The sequence below is a fragment of the Barbus barbus genome (genome assembly GCF_936440315.1).
Source record: "Barbus barbus genome assembly, chromosome: 30".
Lineage (NCBI taxonomy): Eukaryota > Metazoa > Chordata > Actinopteri > Cypriniformes > Cyprinidae > Barbus > Barbus barbus.
Window position 1 is genome coordinate 1,500,875 of NC_136758.1, and position 18,292 is coordinate 1,519,166.

The window sequence follows — 18,292 nt, forward strand, 5'->3', positions numbered from 1 at the left end:
AATCACATGTCTTTAACAAGTAGCAATAAATAATTACAAATTATTCAAATAATAGATTTAAGACTTTTTTCACTCTGTTATTCTTGTTTCTTTTAATCTATACAGGTAGGGACCTATTTCTATTATAAAATGAGTAAAATTATTATTATTATTTTTTTTCTTTGCCCATTTACATTTTTTAGAAGTCAACATTATACTCATCAAAAAACTTGTTTTACTCATTTAAGCAGACGCTTATCCAACACGATCAAAAAGTGAAAAAATACAAAATAAAAAAGAAAAGCCATTCGTCAAGGATCCAGTATTCCTGATGATATACTAAATTATATTTGAAATATGATTAAAAGATGAATATCCTGATCATGCTCACATCAGATAGAGGGATGAAACTCTAAAAGTGCTGAACTTCTTAGCTGGTAAAACATCTATGTGTTGAATCACCCAATAAAAACAATAATACAATGTGACATTCTATAGTTTTGTCTCATATTCATATTTTAATCATATTTGCAAATGTCTTGACTCCACAGCCAACAGAGCAATTTTGTCTTCACTGTTCCAATACTTATGGAGGGCACTGTACACACACACACACACACACATATAAAGCAGGACAATATTTATGAAAATGTGTGTGTGTGTATATATACATATATATATATATATATATAGCCTACATGTGTGTATATATATTTTTTTTTCTTCTGAGGAGCAGGAAACGTACAAACCAACCAAATAAAAGCATCAAAGCCTGTAATTTCAGCAGTTCTAGCAAAAATAATTAACAAAACACCTAAATTAACGAGAATAGGATAAAACAAATGCATGACTTAAATAAGTACTATGTGACAGCATTTTTCATCTCTAGTATTAAACTGTGCTACAAAATAGTAGATTTCTTATATTTATATATTTAAAATACGTAATAAACAGAACAAACTTATTTAGACGGTGTGAAATATTACTTAGATATGCCAAATGTTCTTTTCTGTATATGAAATTCACCAAAAGCGAAAGGTTCAAAGTAAAATTCACGAACCGACTTTAAAATAAGGAGCTCTTTATAGTTCTTGTGCCGCTTCTGATTGGCTGGTCTGTTGATTCAGGGCGGCTCTGGCCACGCCCACCTGACTGGAGTGAGCCGAGAGCGCGCGCCGAGCACACACTGCGTCTGTCAGTCAAGCGTCTCCAGAGCAACAGGTAAGCTCTCAGCATCTCCTGGAGTTTCTCTTTCAGAAAGAAATCTTCATTATAATACTAATATGAAAAGTATATTCATGTGAAATGACAGACAGAAGACATGTACTCAAATATGTAAGTATGTTTCATATTCTGTTTGCATTGAACATTCACGTTAAAAGAGAGTGCGAAAGCATATAGATATATATTCAGTATCAATATACAGACAGCATTAGAAAAAAGTGTACTCATGTCACAAGAAGAAGCTTTAATTGAAAACAAATGAATTCGTGTTTCTTTAAATATATATAAAAATACATTTAGTTTTTTTTGCTTCTGTATTTTTAATATTACTTGTTTTTTTCTTTTGAAATCTCAAAAAAGTTAAACGTAATTATTTTAAAACACTGAATGAATAGGAATATATGTTTATATGAATATGAAATTTGTTTGTTCACCATTGATCTTGCATACATTTATGGATGAGTTTAATACAGTTTATAATAATGCAGAGTAATCTCAATGCAATGATATTCTAATGTAATTTATTTCATTTATTACATTTATGGGTAAGAGTGTACTGTTTAGGTAATGTATGAGTTACATACGAGGGCTTAATGCACAGTTATTGTAATGCCTAATTTATTTCTTTTTTTTTTACAAAGTACTACAGATCACCCATTTCTGAGGCTCATTATTGTGTACAGAAAATACAAGAACTGCAGCCTGAGAAAAACATGAACCTGAGCCCGTCTGAACAAAGCATGGATGGCAGCAAAGCCGAGCACTTGCTCTCTTGTTTCCGCAGAAGTGCGTTTGACGAGCCTCTGGCGTCCTACCACAGCAGCTCCATCATATCTCACCTCCTGCGTAAAACCATTCACAACAAACTGACCTCCCTGGACAACAACCTCCTGTACCTGCCCTCCGCAAACACCAGCAGGGTCGATCCCGAGTCCAACAGCACCGATGATTTTGCTCAAGAGGACCAGAGCAGAATGTCCTTCAAAGACGAGGATCTGTCTGTGAGCGAGCACCTCCAAGCCAAACGCGCCCGCGTGGAGAACATCATACGAGGCATGGCTGCTTCGCCCAACGCCAGCGGAGAAGCAGAGAGCGAGTGCGAAGCCGTCCGCTGTAGAAGAGACCTCCTGAAGGAGAACAAACGCAAGCAGAGGCTCCCCCAGCACCAGGAACCCAGTCAGTCCAGCTCAAAAAACAGCAAAGACGAGGAGTGCCACAAACTCAAGGAGCAGCTCCAAAGCATGCAGCGTCTCCTGCATCAGCTCCAGGAGAAGATCTCACACGTGCACGACCAGAATTACTCGGAGAACGAGGATGCGAGGTCAGAGCACTCGAGTTTGAGGCTGGACGGCGGATACAAAGATCAAGTCAAAGTGGAATCCGGAGGTTTCGGCTCCGACAGGGCGATGAAGAACCTCAAAGAGACTCTTAAATGCGAGCTGACCAGGACTGTGAGCGAAAGCATCGATGTGGTCTTCAAGAAGCTCTCCACGACTCTTCTAAATCAGTCATCTCCATGTCACAGTCCAGACTGCTCAGAAACCGAGAAGCGGATCCCAGAGGATTCTCCTTCGGATCTGTCGGATTCTGAGGAAAACATTAAAAGCAGGCATTGCTTTGAGAGCGCCGGCCCGGAGCACCAGACCGAAGCCTTGTCCCTGGTGGTCCGCAAACCTTCCCTGAGCCAGGCTGTGAAGAGACCTTTCCCGCTGCACCAGACACCTTTCATGGGCTACGGCGGCCCTCCTCTGCACGACAGCCAGATCCTGGAGCACCTGCTGAAGTACGGCCCTCACTCCACCTTCTCTGCGCTGCCGTGTCTGGAGAGGTCCTCGCCGGACTCCATGGAGCGTCCGTGGGAGAGCGTGGCCATGAGGTCCAAGGTGAGCTCGGTGCATCTGGGTCAGCACCAGACTGGACTGGTGTCGATGGACGCGCTCTGCCTGCCTCACGTCAAGATGGAGTGTGGAGACCTGCAGAGCATGGCTGAGAGGAGCTCCTTCATGTCGCTCAATATATCCTTTAACCGCTCCGTCTCTAGCACTTTAGAGGGATATTGCATCCAGAAATGATCATTCTGTCATTATTTACTCACGTGGTTCCAAACCTGTAGGATTTTTCTAGAGACACTTTATTTAATGGTCCAGTTCTCATGATTAACTAGCTGCTTATTAGAACGTGTCCTTGGAGACAAAACCAGTCATGGGTATATTTGTAGCAATAGCCAACGATTTCTCTTTTATGACAAAAATATTTAGGATATTAAGTAAAGATCATGTTCCATGAAGATATTTTGTAAATATCCTACCATAAATATATAAAAACTTCATTTTTGATTAGTAATATGCATTGCTAAGAACTTAATTTGAACAACTTTAAAGGAGATTTTCTCAACTGAATCTGTATAAAACATATAAAATGTATAAAATGACTAGTTTTGTGGTTCAGGGTCACATATTACTAACATATTGGCTGTTTATTATTACTTACTGTATAAAGCACATTTTAATGCCTTATTCTGCATGACCATATTTTAGATCCCTTACCTAAGCTACCTTACTAGCTATTATTAATAAGCAGTTTATTGAGGCAAAAGTAATAGTTTATAGATAGCTAATAGTGAGAAATGGCCTCCAAACTATAGTGTGACGTTTTTTCCTTCTGAGTAACATAGAAGAGGCTAATACGAGAAAAGTTTCAGTGTTTTTTTAGTCTACAGAGTGGAAGTAATATTTTAGAATATCATAATAATATCTTAATAAATATAATCTCTTTGGCATTGCTCAGAAGAAAGAAAGTCATGTATTAGGGTGAACTGTCCCTTTAATACCAAAACACCACAGAAAATGTCAAAAACTATTCAGCTAAATTGAAAGTACAAGAGGAAAATTGTATTGCTCAGAGGTTGCTCTTTCATATCTCATAAGAGTTCTTAGTTTTTTTGAAGTATGTTTTTTTCCCTCAGATATTTATCCTGAAATTCGTTTGTAAAAAATAAAATGGTATACCACTTTACAGGTTAGTTAATGCATTAACTAACTAACTAACATTGAACAAAATATTTGTAAAGGATTTATTAATATCGGTTAATGCAAGCAAATAGAAATACATGCATTGATTGTTTGTTTGCTAACACATCCAACATCTCAAAATTGACATTAACTAAGATGAATAAATGCTGTAGAAGTATTGTTCACTAATGCTAAGTGTTTCCAAGAAAACAGACACAAATGGGTCATGCAGTGTGATTATAGAGTTATAAAATGAGTGTGGAAGTGTCTTTAATATCCTGGCAAACACTGTCCAGATCCCTTTTCATCAGAAACACGAGGAGAAACTTCTCAAAGGCATTTATTTAATCTTCATTCAGTGATTTTTCTGTGTTATAGCTACAGTAATGCAAAGATTTTTTTGCATGTGAATGCACAACAAATGTGTTTCAGGAGTCACAGGAAGGCTCTTTTTCTGTGGATTATGTTCTTTGTTTAGCTTCAGCTGCTTTTGAAACATCCCCCTCTTTGTTTAGTTGACTGTTTTTCTTTAATATATAGTAGTTAACATTGAGATATTGCTGAACAAACGACCAGCTCTCGAGCCGGGCAACAATCGTTGAATTGAGTGCAGCGGTGAGCAGTTCCACTAACGCAGACTTCAAGGAGAATTTTTGCTTTGATCTCGGTAACCCCAAAGAAAATTGTAGCATCTTCTTTAATCTGGGCTCAGTAATGACTTTAAGTCCAGGAAAAGACAAATAAAAAGGAATACAAGGCTTTGATAAGAATTGTTAGGAACAAAAGCCAATTTTCAAAGGCAGAAAAAGCAACAGTTTCTCTTCTGGAAATTCTCTGATTTTTTCCCCGCTCAGACTTGAAAAGGTGCAGACTATGTTTCTGCACTCTCAATGTGATTGGAGTGGATGAGAGAGGTCACTTTTGGTTGTTTGTGAAAAGCAAGCTCTCAGCCGTCATTATACACCATCACCATGTGTGACGATATCGCAGCATGCAGAAAGCTTGCTTTTAAACATCATTAGATTTATATAATACGCTCTTTTTGAGGCAGAACAGCAATGGTCTCATTCAAAACGATGGGTTAATAACAGCAGCGGCTTGTGCTTCATTAAGAAGCAACTTTGCATGTAGAGAAGCTTTCCAGTGTTATTTGCTTGTGAACTTTAAGAAAGAAACTCGTCTCTTCGAACATAAAGGCCGTAAGCTGATCCTCTCCATGCATCCTCGCCGAGAAAATGTCATCTCTGTGTTTCAAGCGAAGCAATTACTGCGGGCAGATACACGGAGCAAACTAATTGAAGACCTTAATCTAATTTGTTTGCCGTTTTTTCTAGTTAGCGCATGCTGTCGTGTCTTAATCGACTCTCTGGTCAATGCAGAGCTGTTCAGCTGTTCGTTCATTTGGACCGATGAATAGGACATGATGCTTATTTGTTTGGGGACGTGTTAATGCTGTTTGATTGTTAAAAATGCACGTGAACTGAGCTCTGTGAGTTCATTTATACATGAAAGGTAAGCCGGCTTTGATCGCTGTGTCATGTTTGCCAGATCTTCAAAGAAAAGCGTTTATGGTGAGGTTTTTGAGGCCTTAACTCTCCTCACATTCAGGAAGGTCTGACCCCAAACCATTTGAAGAAAGCCAAGCTGATGTTCTTCTACACACGCTACCCGAGCTCCAATCTGCTCAAGAACTTTTTCCCTGATGTCAAGGTATGTCATGTTTTACCAGATTATGCTTCAGTAATGCCTCTGTTAATGTTGATTCATACACAGTTAGGCCAATTATAGGCCTGTTTATTTGAGATAATTTTAAACCTCATGTATCTTCATGAATTGCCATCTAATTTTGTGTTAATGTTGAATTCGAATGTAAACAATCCATTGTGATTCAAAGGGATCTTTAGAGCAAAACTGTATTTAAAAAAATCTTTGAATAGGGCAATCTGTTTAATATGAGAAATATTCTAATTGTATTATTTAATTCATATTTACTATGCTTAAATAATATTAATAATTTTGTAATATTTCTTTTTATTATTATTTACAAATATTTTTTATCCTAATAAACAGTTACAATCAGGAGTCAAATCAAAAAATGTTTTAATGTCTAGCTGATTATAAGGATAAATAATATTTGAAAATAATTAAATATTATTATTATTTAAGAACAATAAATAAGATCATATTTACCCAGTTACGCATTAATTCGAGTTTTGCTCTGGAAATCACATTGAATCGTAACGGATTGTTTACGTGTGAATTCAGAAATATGCATTCTGTTGCTTTGGCAAGAATACGGAAAATGAACACAAATGTAGGCGCTTGAGCAAATATTCCTGAATGTTGGGGTGGCAATTCCTGAATTGCTGGTTTAACTTTGACAAAGTTAAAAGAGGAGTTTCTCAAGTCAGCAAAAGGAGACAAAAGAGGCGGCGGAGAGGAGCACAACCTCCTCTATTCAGCGTTAACCCTTCAGCTCGCCAGCTTTCAGCACACACAATAGCAGAGCGCTGAGCCGCGGATACTGAGGGCAGGATAGGCCCTACAACAACACACATATCCTGTGAGTGTGTAACGTGTCCTGAGGCAGGTGTTGTGATGAGTCGACACAACAGGAACAATCTGGTGCAACTGAGCGCTTGCGTGTTATTTCATGACTCCCTGATGAATATAGAGTCAGTTTAAGGCCCAGTGTCAGGAAACACTGTGCTTGATAAAAAAACAACAACAAACTTTTCAGCTTTTTTTTTTAAATACATTAACTTTAAACTACTAGTGCCGTGACCAGCATAGACACTGAGGCATCTCTCCAGTATTAGATTAGTGATTAAAAAATGGCAGAACTATCATCCAAATATCTTAAATGTGTACTTGTTATGTACCATTAATTATTTATAATTACTAACCCTAAGCCAAAGCCTTAAGAGCTACATTATATATTATATAGCATTATGATTCACTTAGTTTCTGTGTCTTTCAATAAATTGCACATAATTGAAGAAACTTAAATTTGTACAAATTTTCATTTTTGAAAGTGACCTGAGTTACTAGTAAATTAATTTAGACAGTAAATCTCACTAAACCACATCATAGCGATAATTTGGTGTGAGGAAAATCAGTGTGTGGTTGTGACTGAATTACTGAGCTTGAGAAAACCTACGTACGTCTGAACGTGAAATACTGATGAAGCCTGTAAGAGAAATCTTTTTATGAAGCACAGTAAAACTACTAGACTTTTATATGAAACCAATTAAAACATTATATTGTGTATTTGGTGTAATGCAATGTGTTTACGTGGTTCGAGGTTCAAAAAACACATTTGATTTTTCCAAAGCTCATCGTTCTGAGAAGCAAGGTGTGCTCTGATTGGCCAGCTAGCCGGTGCGTTGTGATTGGCCGAATACCTCAAGCGTGAGAGGGAAATGTTCCACCCCTCACCATATTGTGATGCCGTGTCCCGGTGCGACAACACAAAAACAATAAAACCCATTATAAACGAGACATTTGTTGCATCCAGCGGGGACATAATTACTGATTATAACGACTCGTACGGTCTTTTTATGCATTGCGCCGCGCCGCCTAAACATAACACCATGTCTGCATTTGTGATCGTAGAAACACCAAACAAACACTACTCTACACTGCTCAAAACTCACGTTTGAATCGTCAGTAGCAAATTCTTTAAATATAGAAACGTACTTACAGGCTGTGAGTCAGAAGCATCAGACTGTCCTTGTGACGCTGGAATTGCCCCACTTTATAGAAACAGCCTTTGTGCAAGCCAACATTGTAGCTTCCAGGTTCAGGAAATAATCCTGTGTAAAATGCGCTGCACACACTCTAATATTTGGGTTGAACTGTTCTGGAACAGTGTTGTAAACACAACTTAACCACTGATTTCTAGTTGTGTCCTCTTTTGGAAGCCCAAACAAAGTAGTTTCTCTTTCACAACGAAACACAGCGTCTCCAGGACATGGCGCCGGCGGCAGCAACAATACTACAGACAGAATAATAGTTATGCCTTCTTTCTTTGCGTATACATTTGGGCGGTGTTTTGCAAATCTTCTCACACCGTGACGTAGACGAGTCGTTTTAGGAGGGCGTGGTCAAGTCTTAACTTTTATAAAGAATATCTCTTTGGGTTTGAGACTTTAGTCTTTGCAACTTTACAGATCTTATCTATGCACAAACAGCTTGTAGCGCTCCAAAGAGAAAGAAAAACTAGAAATCGCATCATATGACCCCTTTAAAACTCATTTAAAGATTTGGAAATTCTCTCTGGGTTCTTTTTTCTCCAGCAACAATGTTTTACAGATAATTAAAACAAATCAGATATTATTAATATGTTTCATATATGCCTTTCCAGAATTGAGTGGTACAATAACACAGATGATGAACAGTCGTAGGCAAACTCAAAAACATGCAGGTCCTAACATTAGAAATGAGCTCGTCTGATAATTGCTCAGTAAGGTTTTGAAGGTGGTGTTTCGTGAAGGGTTAGTTATTTCAGTAGTTAGTAATGAGATGCGACAAATTCTGTTATATTTTCTGTTATATTATTTATATTTCCCAAACTCTGTGTTTTCTGTTTTCATTTTTCTGGATTCCAATGTAATGGTTTAATTAAACACTATTATACTCTTTACTCTAAATACTCGTTCATTTTAAAAAGTATGTCTACTTAATTGAATTTATAAAACTATAACAAATTAATCATTCGTAATTGATTATTAACTTCTTTGTGATTATATGCAACTATTTTTTATTATTATTAATTAATTAATTAATTAATTATTAATGGTGGTATAAATATTGGTGGTTAAAAATTTAATAAAATTAAAATTCTTAAACATTTTACTGTTAAAATTAAAATGGGGAAGAGAAATTGTGATATTCCTTAAAATAAACCTTTAATAATTTTATTATTATTATTATACTGAAAATAATTGGTGTAGAAAATAATGTCACTCAGAAATTGCTAGAAAATTTCACAAGCAATTTCAGTACAAGGAAATGGCAACTAACACATTAAACAAATTAAACATTTATTTTTGAAGCAAAAAGACTGAAATAGCATTTTCTTGTTAAATATACCTCAATAATATTTTATTTACAGCTTTGAAATAAATCAAAGTGTACTTTGAGAAGTACATTCTACTGTACAATAGTAATTAAACTGAACATTTATTTTGGTCATGAAGAGCTTTGAGTTTCTGTGTGTATCTGATGATAGTTTTCTCAAATGAAACGGTGAAGTGCTAGTGAAGTGATGATGATGATGAAGTTAATGTGTTCATATAGTGAGACGCAGACAAGCATCACATGTGCTTTAGTGCGTGTAGAGCAAACCGAGACACGCACAACATGCAGATTCACATTTACACAGCAGTTCAATATTCACAAACACTAGTCAATATTCACAAATGACACTATATCGTCATTTGACTAAGTGTATTTTTATTTGCCAAATTCCATGAAATCCTGCGTTATACTGTAAAAGCTGTTATTATCACAGAATCTGTGTTTCTTCATGTCACTCCAGACAGACTGAATGATGATCAGATCAGATCCCTGCACTGGCTGTTCTCAGAGAAAGATCTCACTGGATTATTATTAAATTAATGGCAAAATGCACGTTGGGAAATGTAAACTGATATTTCGTACTGACACACTACAGCAAAAGACAGAAATAACTGACTTAAAACCATGTTTTAGCTGCTGAAAATACTAGTGTTCTAATCATTTTGGCCACCATGTCTCTAGTGCACAACAGTGTAGCACAAAAGTATAGTATGATACAAATCCATGATGTTTAAGGAAGCAAATGATACACAAATAATGCTGAAATCAGCAAATCAAGATCACTGGAGAAGACAGATGAGGAGGTCTGTGGACACTGGTCTCCGGTGTGGCCCGGGCTCTCCTGAACCCTGAGATCAGTGAGGAGAGTCACGGCCGACCCTTCTGTGGGAAGACACAGCAGACAAAGCCTGGGATAATCCCAGTGTCCGATTCCATTCCCGTCAGCCGAAGTCACTCAGAAGGACATCTCGCGCTCTGCTGTTTCTCACACTCTGCGCTGAAGAAGCGTCTTTGAGCCCTTGGGCAGGTTTTAGCTCTTTTTGCCCCTCTGTTATCGGATGAGCAGTTATAATAACAGGGCTAATGTGAAGACAGAGTTTCGTCTGCTGTTTGGATAGATGTTATTCTAAGTGCAAGACATCGGCTGGGAAAGACTACAGCTGATTAAACAGACCGTGTTGCTGAAAATAGTTTAGAAAGCAAACGCTTTACAGCATAATTGCCAGAATAAGAATAATAACATTTACTTTTTTAGCACCACTAGGTTGTTGTTGGCAGTTGCCAAGGTGTTGCTGAGGTGTTCTGTATTATTTCTGCACCAATTGCTCAGTTATGAGCTTCAAACCAAAATTTAATCAGACAACTTCAACATTTCTCACATTATCACAGCTTATTCTCTATTCTCTTTTGAAAATGGTAATAAAATATGATAAGAACTCAGAGTTAAACTGTGTCAGAACAAACTGATCTTGATAAAGTCAGATAACTTTGATAGAAAGGTTGAATAGCTGTCAGATGTTAAATTTAAGAACACAATTAGATAAAACCAATTTAGCTCAACCAATCACCAAGCAATGCTTCATTTTGTTCAGTCTGTGGAGGAAAAAGGTCGCATTAGCAAATACAGAAAAAACGCTTCAGCAAAGCATGCTCAGGTCAAAGTGTCTGAATCATTTTTGGTCCCAAATGTTACTGCTAGTCCACTGTATGAAGAATTTTTGGGTACATGTCACAGTTCACTTTATTTTGCTATCCTCACTTACATAAATTAACTATAGTGTCCTGCACCCACTAGTAAAAAAATATCAAAAAGTATATCTGGTATCTGAATAATGTTTGGTTTGACTGTATGAATCAACATATGGATGGTGTTTTTGTTGTTCTTTAACATTAACGTTCATCTGACACTTGTATTTTCTAATATTTCCCTGTTTTCAGTTCAATCGCTGCATCACGTCGCAGCTGATCAAGTGGTTCAGTAACTTCAGAGAGTTCTACTACATCCAGATGGAGAAGTTCGCTCGTCAGGCCATCATAGACGGCATTAATGATGTGAAAGACATCTCCGTCACCAGAGAGTCCGAGCTCTTCCGTGCCCTCAACATGCACTACAACAAAGCCAACGACTTCCAGGTACTTACACCTCTACACGAGTCGCCATATCAGAGCAAATAGTTAATGGCATATATATATATATATATATATATGTATATAATAATTCACATTTGCTAGAACTAAGTAGGCAGGCCCAGTCAAAATCTGCATATACTGCCTTGACTTTCTGTGGAATGGATGTCAACATGGTAAGATGTGTTAAACAGCTGAGAGAATTACAGTCTTGGCATGATCAAATTATCTGAATTAATGGAATATTCTGGTACTAGTAAAGTTCAGACAGCATTTGTGATATAATGTTGATTATTTCTTAAAAAAAAGAGAAGAAACTGAGGTTACAAGTAACACTGTAAACTGAGTTTAGCTTTTAAAAAGCACACATTAATTATTTAAAAATGAATTATTCTGTTAAAATCTGTGCTTAAAGCTGTTTAAATCATAATTTTCATGGTTATTTTAGGGTTTACGGCATTAAGTAGTCGTATAGTAGTAAAACTGGCTATAACTTTACAGAAATGGTTAGTAAATTATTTTTTCACACTAAAACAATATATACTTTGTGGATTTTGTGGCTATATAATAAATATTGACTATCCACCCATTTTTCAATGTGGAAGTAAGCCATTTTCTGTGAATGTGCGAGACTTCCGGTTCATTAGCCGCTGAAATAACGAGAAGAATAACAAACTGTAAAACTGTTTGCACTACAAACCAGTGTGTTCATAATAAAGATAATACATTACAATAATATGGTAAGACAAACCAATTTGCAATATAAAGCAGCAAAACAAGCTGTTTTGTACAGGTAAAAATAGCTGGACGCGGATGACACTGGAAGCTAGACCCATAAAATTTACAAATGGTTGTTACAGGAAAAATAAGCTGGATATTGATGTTTACATATTTGCCTCTTTTACTTTAATTGTTAGTACATCACTGTAAATAGATTTTTGCTTTTTAAAAAAAGTATGCATGAGCCAAACTTTCACTGTAGTAATCAACATTAACCATAAATGCTGTCAATTGAGCTAAACTCGTACTGAACCTGGTTGCTTAAATGAACATGAAAAAGTCAAGAATGCTGATCTGGAGCATGGCATGCTGTTGTGTTGGTGATCCCAGCAAGGCTTCTCAACCAGCTTCATATAATGATGAATTTTAGCTGGTAATCTAGCATAAATCAGCCCGGACTGGCCAGCTGTCCTCGGTCTGACCTATGTGTGGAGCCGCACCTGTAGCTGGCCGGCCGCAGATCCCCATTATCCCAGAGCCCGGCACTGCTGCATCAAACTGTGGGAAGAGGAAGCTGCAGCATCTGCTAAAACAACTTGAGATTACGGCCAGGCCACGCCTGAATGCCGTTTGGATTGCTACTGATGCGAAAGAAGCCAGAAATCCCAAGAGTGGCGGGCCGGCCGATGGGAACGAGCGGAGACAGTTGTCTTTACCTCAGCACCAAGACATTCCTTTCCCAGGCCCCGCTTTTGTGTCTGGAGATGCACGAGACACAAACGTGTCAACAGTGAGCGCAGCTACTCTTGGGGAAATAATGCCAGCGGATAGATCCACTCTCACACCCGAGCCGCGTCCTTCAAAGGGTGTGAAGCGCTGCCTGAATTCCTGCGATGGGAACCAGGTCCTTTCATGCATTTTCCGAGCAGTTAAGTTCGAAGCAACAGGCTGCAAAAAATCAAAGCGTCCATCCACAGCGCTCTCCTATTGGTTCTGACACTGCATTTGCTTTTTTGCCACTGTGAACAAAGAAGCGTTGCGCTTTAAACGAGAGCGTTAAAGATGCTGCGACTCAGGCAGTAAGCATGCGTGATGCTTCACATCGGCATACTCTATCAGTCGCTGGAGAGAAATGCACGGATTCCAAAACTGACCTCAGTCACTGAGGCTGAGCTGCAGTTACACAGGGCCATTACGACTTGACCGGGCAAACTTGCCATCACAGGTGTTGTTAGGTGTCTCTAGTATGTCTGGGTGGTTGTTAGGGCATTCCAGGTGGTTACTAAGGTGTTGTTAGGCAGTTTCTAGGTTAGTGTATTTGAGTGGTTGTTAGGTGGTTGCTAGGGCATTCTAGGTGGTTACTAAGATGTTGTTAGGCGGTTTCTAGGTTAGTGTGTTTGAGTGGTTGTTAGGTGGTTGCTAGGGCATTTTAGGTTGCCTGAGTGATTGCTAATGCATAGTTAGGTGGTTTCAAAACTAATGTATTCTGGGTGGATGTTAAAGCATTTTAGGTTGTTGTTAGGGTTTTCTGGGTGATGGCTAGGTGCTTGCATGCTGCTTTTGGGTGGTTGTCAGGGCATTCTGGGTGGTTACTATGTTGTTGTTAGCTGGCTTCAAGACTAGTGTGGTTTGGATGGTTGCTAAGGCATTGTTATGTGGTTACTAGACTAGTGTGATCAGACTGGTTTTTAGGTGGTTGCTAGGGCATTCTAGCTGGTTACTAAGGTGTTGTTAGGTGGTTTTTAGTCTAGTGCTCTGGGTGGATGTTAGGTGGTTGCTAGGGCTTTCTATGTGGTTACTAAGGTGCTGTTAGGTGGTTTCTATGTTAGTGTGTTCTGGGAGGTTGTTAGCTGGTTGCTAGGGCATTCTAGGTGGTTACTAAGGTGTTGTTGGGTGGTTTCTAGGTTAGTTTATTGTTGCTAGGGTGTTCTGATTAATTCCTAAGGCATTGTTATGTGGTTACTAGACTAGTGTGCTCTGGGTGTTTGTTAGGCTGTTGCTAGGGTATTCTGGGTGGTTGCCAGGGCATTCTGAGTGATAGCTAATGCATAGTTAGGTGGTTTCTAAACTAATGTGTTCTGGGTGGTTGTTGAAGCATTTTAGGTTGTTGGTAGGCTTTTTTGTTGGTAGGCGGTTGTATAGTTATAATGTATACAAATGTTAAATAAAAATAAGAAACCATCAGTGAATGGGTTTGAAAGACGGAGTGGATGTGTTTTCTTATAGCTCTTTATTATTTTATGTTCTTATATAGGCTATTTCTTCAACAAATATTGATACTAACAAATTATTTCTTCTTATACATGGCTTATAGTGATTATGTTTATATTACAAGTCTAAAACATTAAATAGCCTACACATTATATGGTTGAAAACACCAACAAGCACTCACTGAGTGAGTCCCTCTCTGGCTCAGTGCCAGTTTTTTTTTTTTTTTTAGAAGGTAGGGCATAAAGACTTTTCCAGGCCACAGGGCTCAAGTCCAAGTCAAGTATCAAGTCAGTGTAGTCAAGGTCGAGTCACAAGTCTTTGAATATGTTGAGTCAAGTCACAAGTCCTCAAATTTGGGACTCGAGTCCAAGTCAAGTCCAAGTCATGTGACTCAAGTCCTAGGTTTGGTTGCTAGGGCATTTTGGGTAGGTGCTAAAGTGTTGTTAGGTGGCTTCAAGACTAGTGCGTTTTGGATGGTTGCTAAGGCATTTTAGGTTGTTGCTAGGGTATTTTGGATAATTGCTAAGACATTGTTATGTGTTTTTGGGCTAGAGTGTTCTGGGTAGTTTCAAAGACATTTTAGGATGTTCTGGGTGGTTGTTAAGCCATTGTTAGGATATTTCTAAGCTGGTGTGTTCTGGGCTTAGGCAGTTTATGTGGCTGATAGGGTGTTCTGTTTGGTTGTTAGGTGGTTGCTAGGTGCTTGCATAGATGTTATGGGTGGTTGCTAAGGCATTGGTTTCTAGGCTAGTCTGTTCGGCATTTTAGGTCATTGTTAGGGTATTCTGGGTGGCAACTGAAGTGTTTCTCAGTGGTTGCTAAGGTGTTCTGGGTGGTTTCTATTTTAGTATTTTCTGGGTTTGCTGTTAGGTGGTTGCTAAGGCATTTTGGGTGGTTGTTAGGTGGTTGCTAGGGTATTCTAGGTGGTTACTAAGGTGTTGATAGGTGGTTTCTATGCTAGTCTGTTCTGCATTTTAGGTCATTGCTAGGGTATTCTGGGAGGTAAAAGGTGTTGCTAAGTGGTTGCTAAGGTATTCTGGGTACTTTTTATGCTAGTGTGTTCTGGGTTTGCTGTTAGGTGGTCACTAAGGCATTCTGGGTGACTGTTAGGTGGTTGCTAGGGTGTTCTGGGTGGTTGTGAGGTGGTTGCTAAGGTTTTCTGGGTGGTTGTTAGGTGGTTGCTAGGGTGTTCTAGGTGGTTGCTAAGGTGTTCTGGGTGGTTGTTAGGTGCTCTGTTTCTGGCCTTGTGTCTCTGTGATCTTCTGGTTTGTAGAAGTGACTCAGGTTCCTCCTTCAATGTGCATCTGTGAGGTGTTATTGAGCTGTTTTCTGGTGAAAATGGTGTGTCTGATCACTTAGTGCAGTATCAGCAGACTCTCCTCATCAACACACGTGATCTGAGGAATCACACACGTCTGGAGCTCAAACGCTGCTCTTACACACTCGCTGCTAGATATTTCATCACGTCACTATCAGTGCTAGTACTAGTGAGGATTAACAGCACTAATTATGGCTGTATGTAGTGCTTCAGTAATTGATGTGTGCTGTAAATGTCCATCAGGTTCCAGACAGGTTCCTGGAGGTCGCTGAATTCACTCTTCAGGAGTTCTTTAGTGCCGTCTCTCTCTCCAAAGACTCGGACCCCTCCTGGAAGAAAGCCATCTACAAGGTCATCTGCAAACTGGACAGCGACGTTCCCGAGGATTTCAAATCACCTTCCTACCTGTAAGCAGAGAGCGCCACCTACAGGATGCTTCATGTGTGGACACACACTGTTTATTTATCATAAGCATCAATCATAAATGTTTCTTTTTATAAGTGAATGGTCAGATTTTTATGAAAAATCTAAAGGTATTTTGCTGTTGACTGAAATGTGAGTATACGCCAGCAGGTTTGTTTCATGTTGTTTGTGGAATAGGCGTGTTTATTAATAGTTTGGGTTTTAATGTAATATATTTTGATTTCATAATGCCACTGTAGATAATGTATGCTGTGTTTTATGTTCAGATGTTCCTAGTTATGAAAAGCAGTTATGATTTGTGTTTTAATGTGGATTTGTCTGTTGAGTTTTTGATGTGGGGTGTCACATGAAACATCTGTAACAATTATTTAAAAAAAGGTGTAAATAAGTATAATTTAGCTGTATAATAGGTGAAATATTGACGTTTACAGATAAAAACATAATACTGCATGTAGAAGCAGTTCCCTCAAATTTTGACGATATACTTATTTATCATGTACATTAGTTTGCTGTTTATCATTATATAGCAGTGTGTGGTTTTCCATTTAATAAAAGAATCATATTGTAGCAGTTTTATATTGTATGTTTTTTATGGTTCAGATATATTTACTTTCTTTAAACATAAAGAAATAATTCACACAAAAAAATAAAAGAAAAGAAAAGAAAATTCTGTCATTATTTCCTCACTCTTATCACAATCCAAATCTGTATGCTGTTTTTCCGTGCAAGAAATGTAAATATGTAACAAAAAGAAATGCAAAAAGATTCAGATTAAGAAATGGTTCACTGCAGACTAATAATCTGTAAATAATCGGACTGACCGCTCACTCAGACTGACAAATCTTCATGTAAAACGCCTCTAATGATTGTCAGTTGAGCTTGATCCAAACCAAATTTCAATCAGATTGAAATAGGTGGTGTAGATATTAAAAAGGAAAATATTAGTCATATAAACCTTTGAATCTGACTGCTTTATTAATCATTTTCAAACCTACACTGTGCACATGCGCAGTGTATAAATACAAAGCTTTTCTGATTCTAATGTGTATTTTCTGATATTTTAGATGTCAACAAGACAAAATTGCAGCTACTTTCTCTCTCAATAGATGTATTGCACAATTTGAATTAGGTTGTAAGGTTTAGGGCAGATCTAAACAGTGCTTTTGGAATCTGCGAACGGATTGGATTCATTCCAACTGAGTAAAATCAGCGCATGTAAACACACCCATTGTAGAGCGTGTGCTTTAGAGCTGGACGGTCGTGGTCACTCTGGCTGAATGAGAAAGAGCTGCGTGAAGATTCTGTGTTTTACACATCAAACAGCAGCATGCGTGTTTGGCACAATGACACAGTTTCCATTTTTGGATGAACTAGGCCTCCTTTACCCTTGTTTTCCTGGTCTGCTAACTGGACGCCCCGCATGTAAGTGCGCAAACTCCATTGAAATCATCTTTCCCCGATTCCAGGCCACTAAGGTGAAACTAATCCACGATATAAAGGCAGCGCAGGAAAGTATGCTGCTGACATTGTTTCCTGTGGCCAATTCAAGGCACATTTCTAAGGCCGCATTCATTGTGAAGGACACGTGAGCTCTCGCACCGGCCTTGTCTTAAAACCAACAATGCATTCTCTCCTCATGAGTAATGTGCACCATGACCTCATAGCAGAGATCTGCAACCTCTGCAGAATTCCAGCCGCACAGCTGCTCTTCCTCCGAGTCGCCTCATCACTGCTGCTGACGCGCGTCTGTCTGCGTCTGCGTCTGCGTCTCGCTGGTTCTGGTTCACTCACACTAAACTGCCTTCACTATCTGTTATTTACATTTGAGATGTTCTAGTAATAAACTATGGAAGCCTTCATTGGGAAATGTAATATGCAAAATAGCAATGCATTTCTGTATTTAAACTTACACTTGTCCATACATATGAGCAACGTTTAGTGCAAAATGAAAATGAAATTTCAATTATGTAATTTACACTTGCCATTTCCTACACTGGTTTTAATATGTAAATTAAAAATATTTTAACACTCTATAAGTTGCAAAATGAAAATGAAAATGTATTACACAAATTGATTAGATATGTTTAACACGTCCAAGCAAAATCATCATTTAAATGCTGTTTTTCTTAAATACATTTAGACTTACAGGTAGGACAATTGGGATTACATTTTCATCATAATACTGCATAATAATTGT

General features: G+C 38.2%; 1 protein-coding gene across 1 annotated transcript; it reads left to right on the top strand.

The window, feature by feature from the left end:
* The first annotated feature begins 1,162 nt into the window (after nt 1–1,162).
* Nucleotides 1,163–16,670, top strand: LOC306850324 (prospero homeobox protein 1-like). The gene is made up of 5 exons (XM_079385895.1): nt 1,163–1,314; nt 1,845–3,236; nt 5,823–5,924; nt 11,235–11,429; nt 15,916–16,670. The coding sequence occupies exons 1-5, from the start codon at nt 1,285–1,287 to the stop codon at nt 16,081–16,083; spliced, it is 1,887 nt and encodes a 628-aa protein (XP_079242021.1). The 5' UTR covers nt 1,163–1,284; the 3' UTR covers nt 16,084–16,670.
* The last annotated feature ends 1,622 nt before the right edge of the window (nt 16,671–18,292 follow it).

Coding starts and splice junctions, on each gene's coding strand:
- LOC306850324 (XM_079385895.1), top strand. CDS start 1,285: ATGACAGACAGAAGACATGTACTCAAATAT. Junction 3,237..5,822: donor ATATATCCTTTAACCGCTCC/GTCTCTAGCACT, acceptor CCTCACATTCAG/GAAGGTCTGACCCCAAACCA. Junction 11,430..15,915: donor ACAAAGCCAACGACTTCCAG/GTACTTACACCT, acceptor AATGTCCATCAG/GTTCCAGACAGGTTCCTGGA.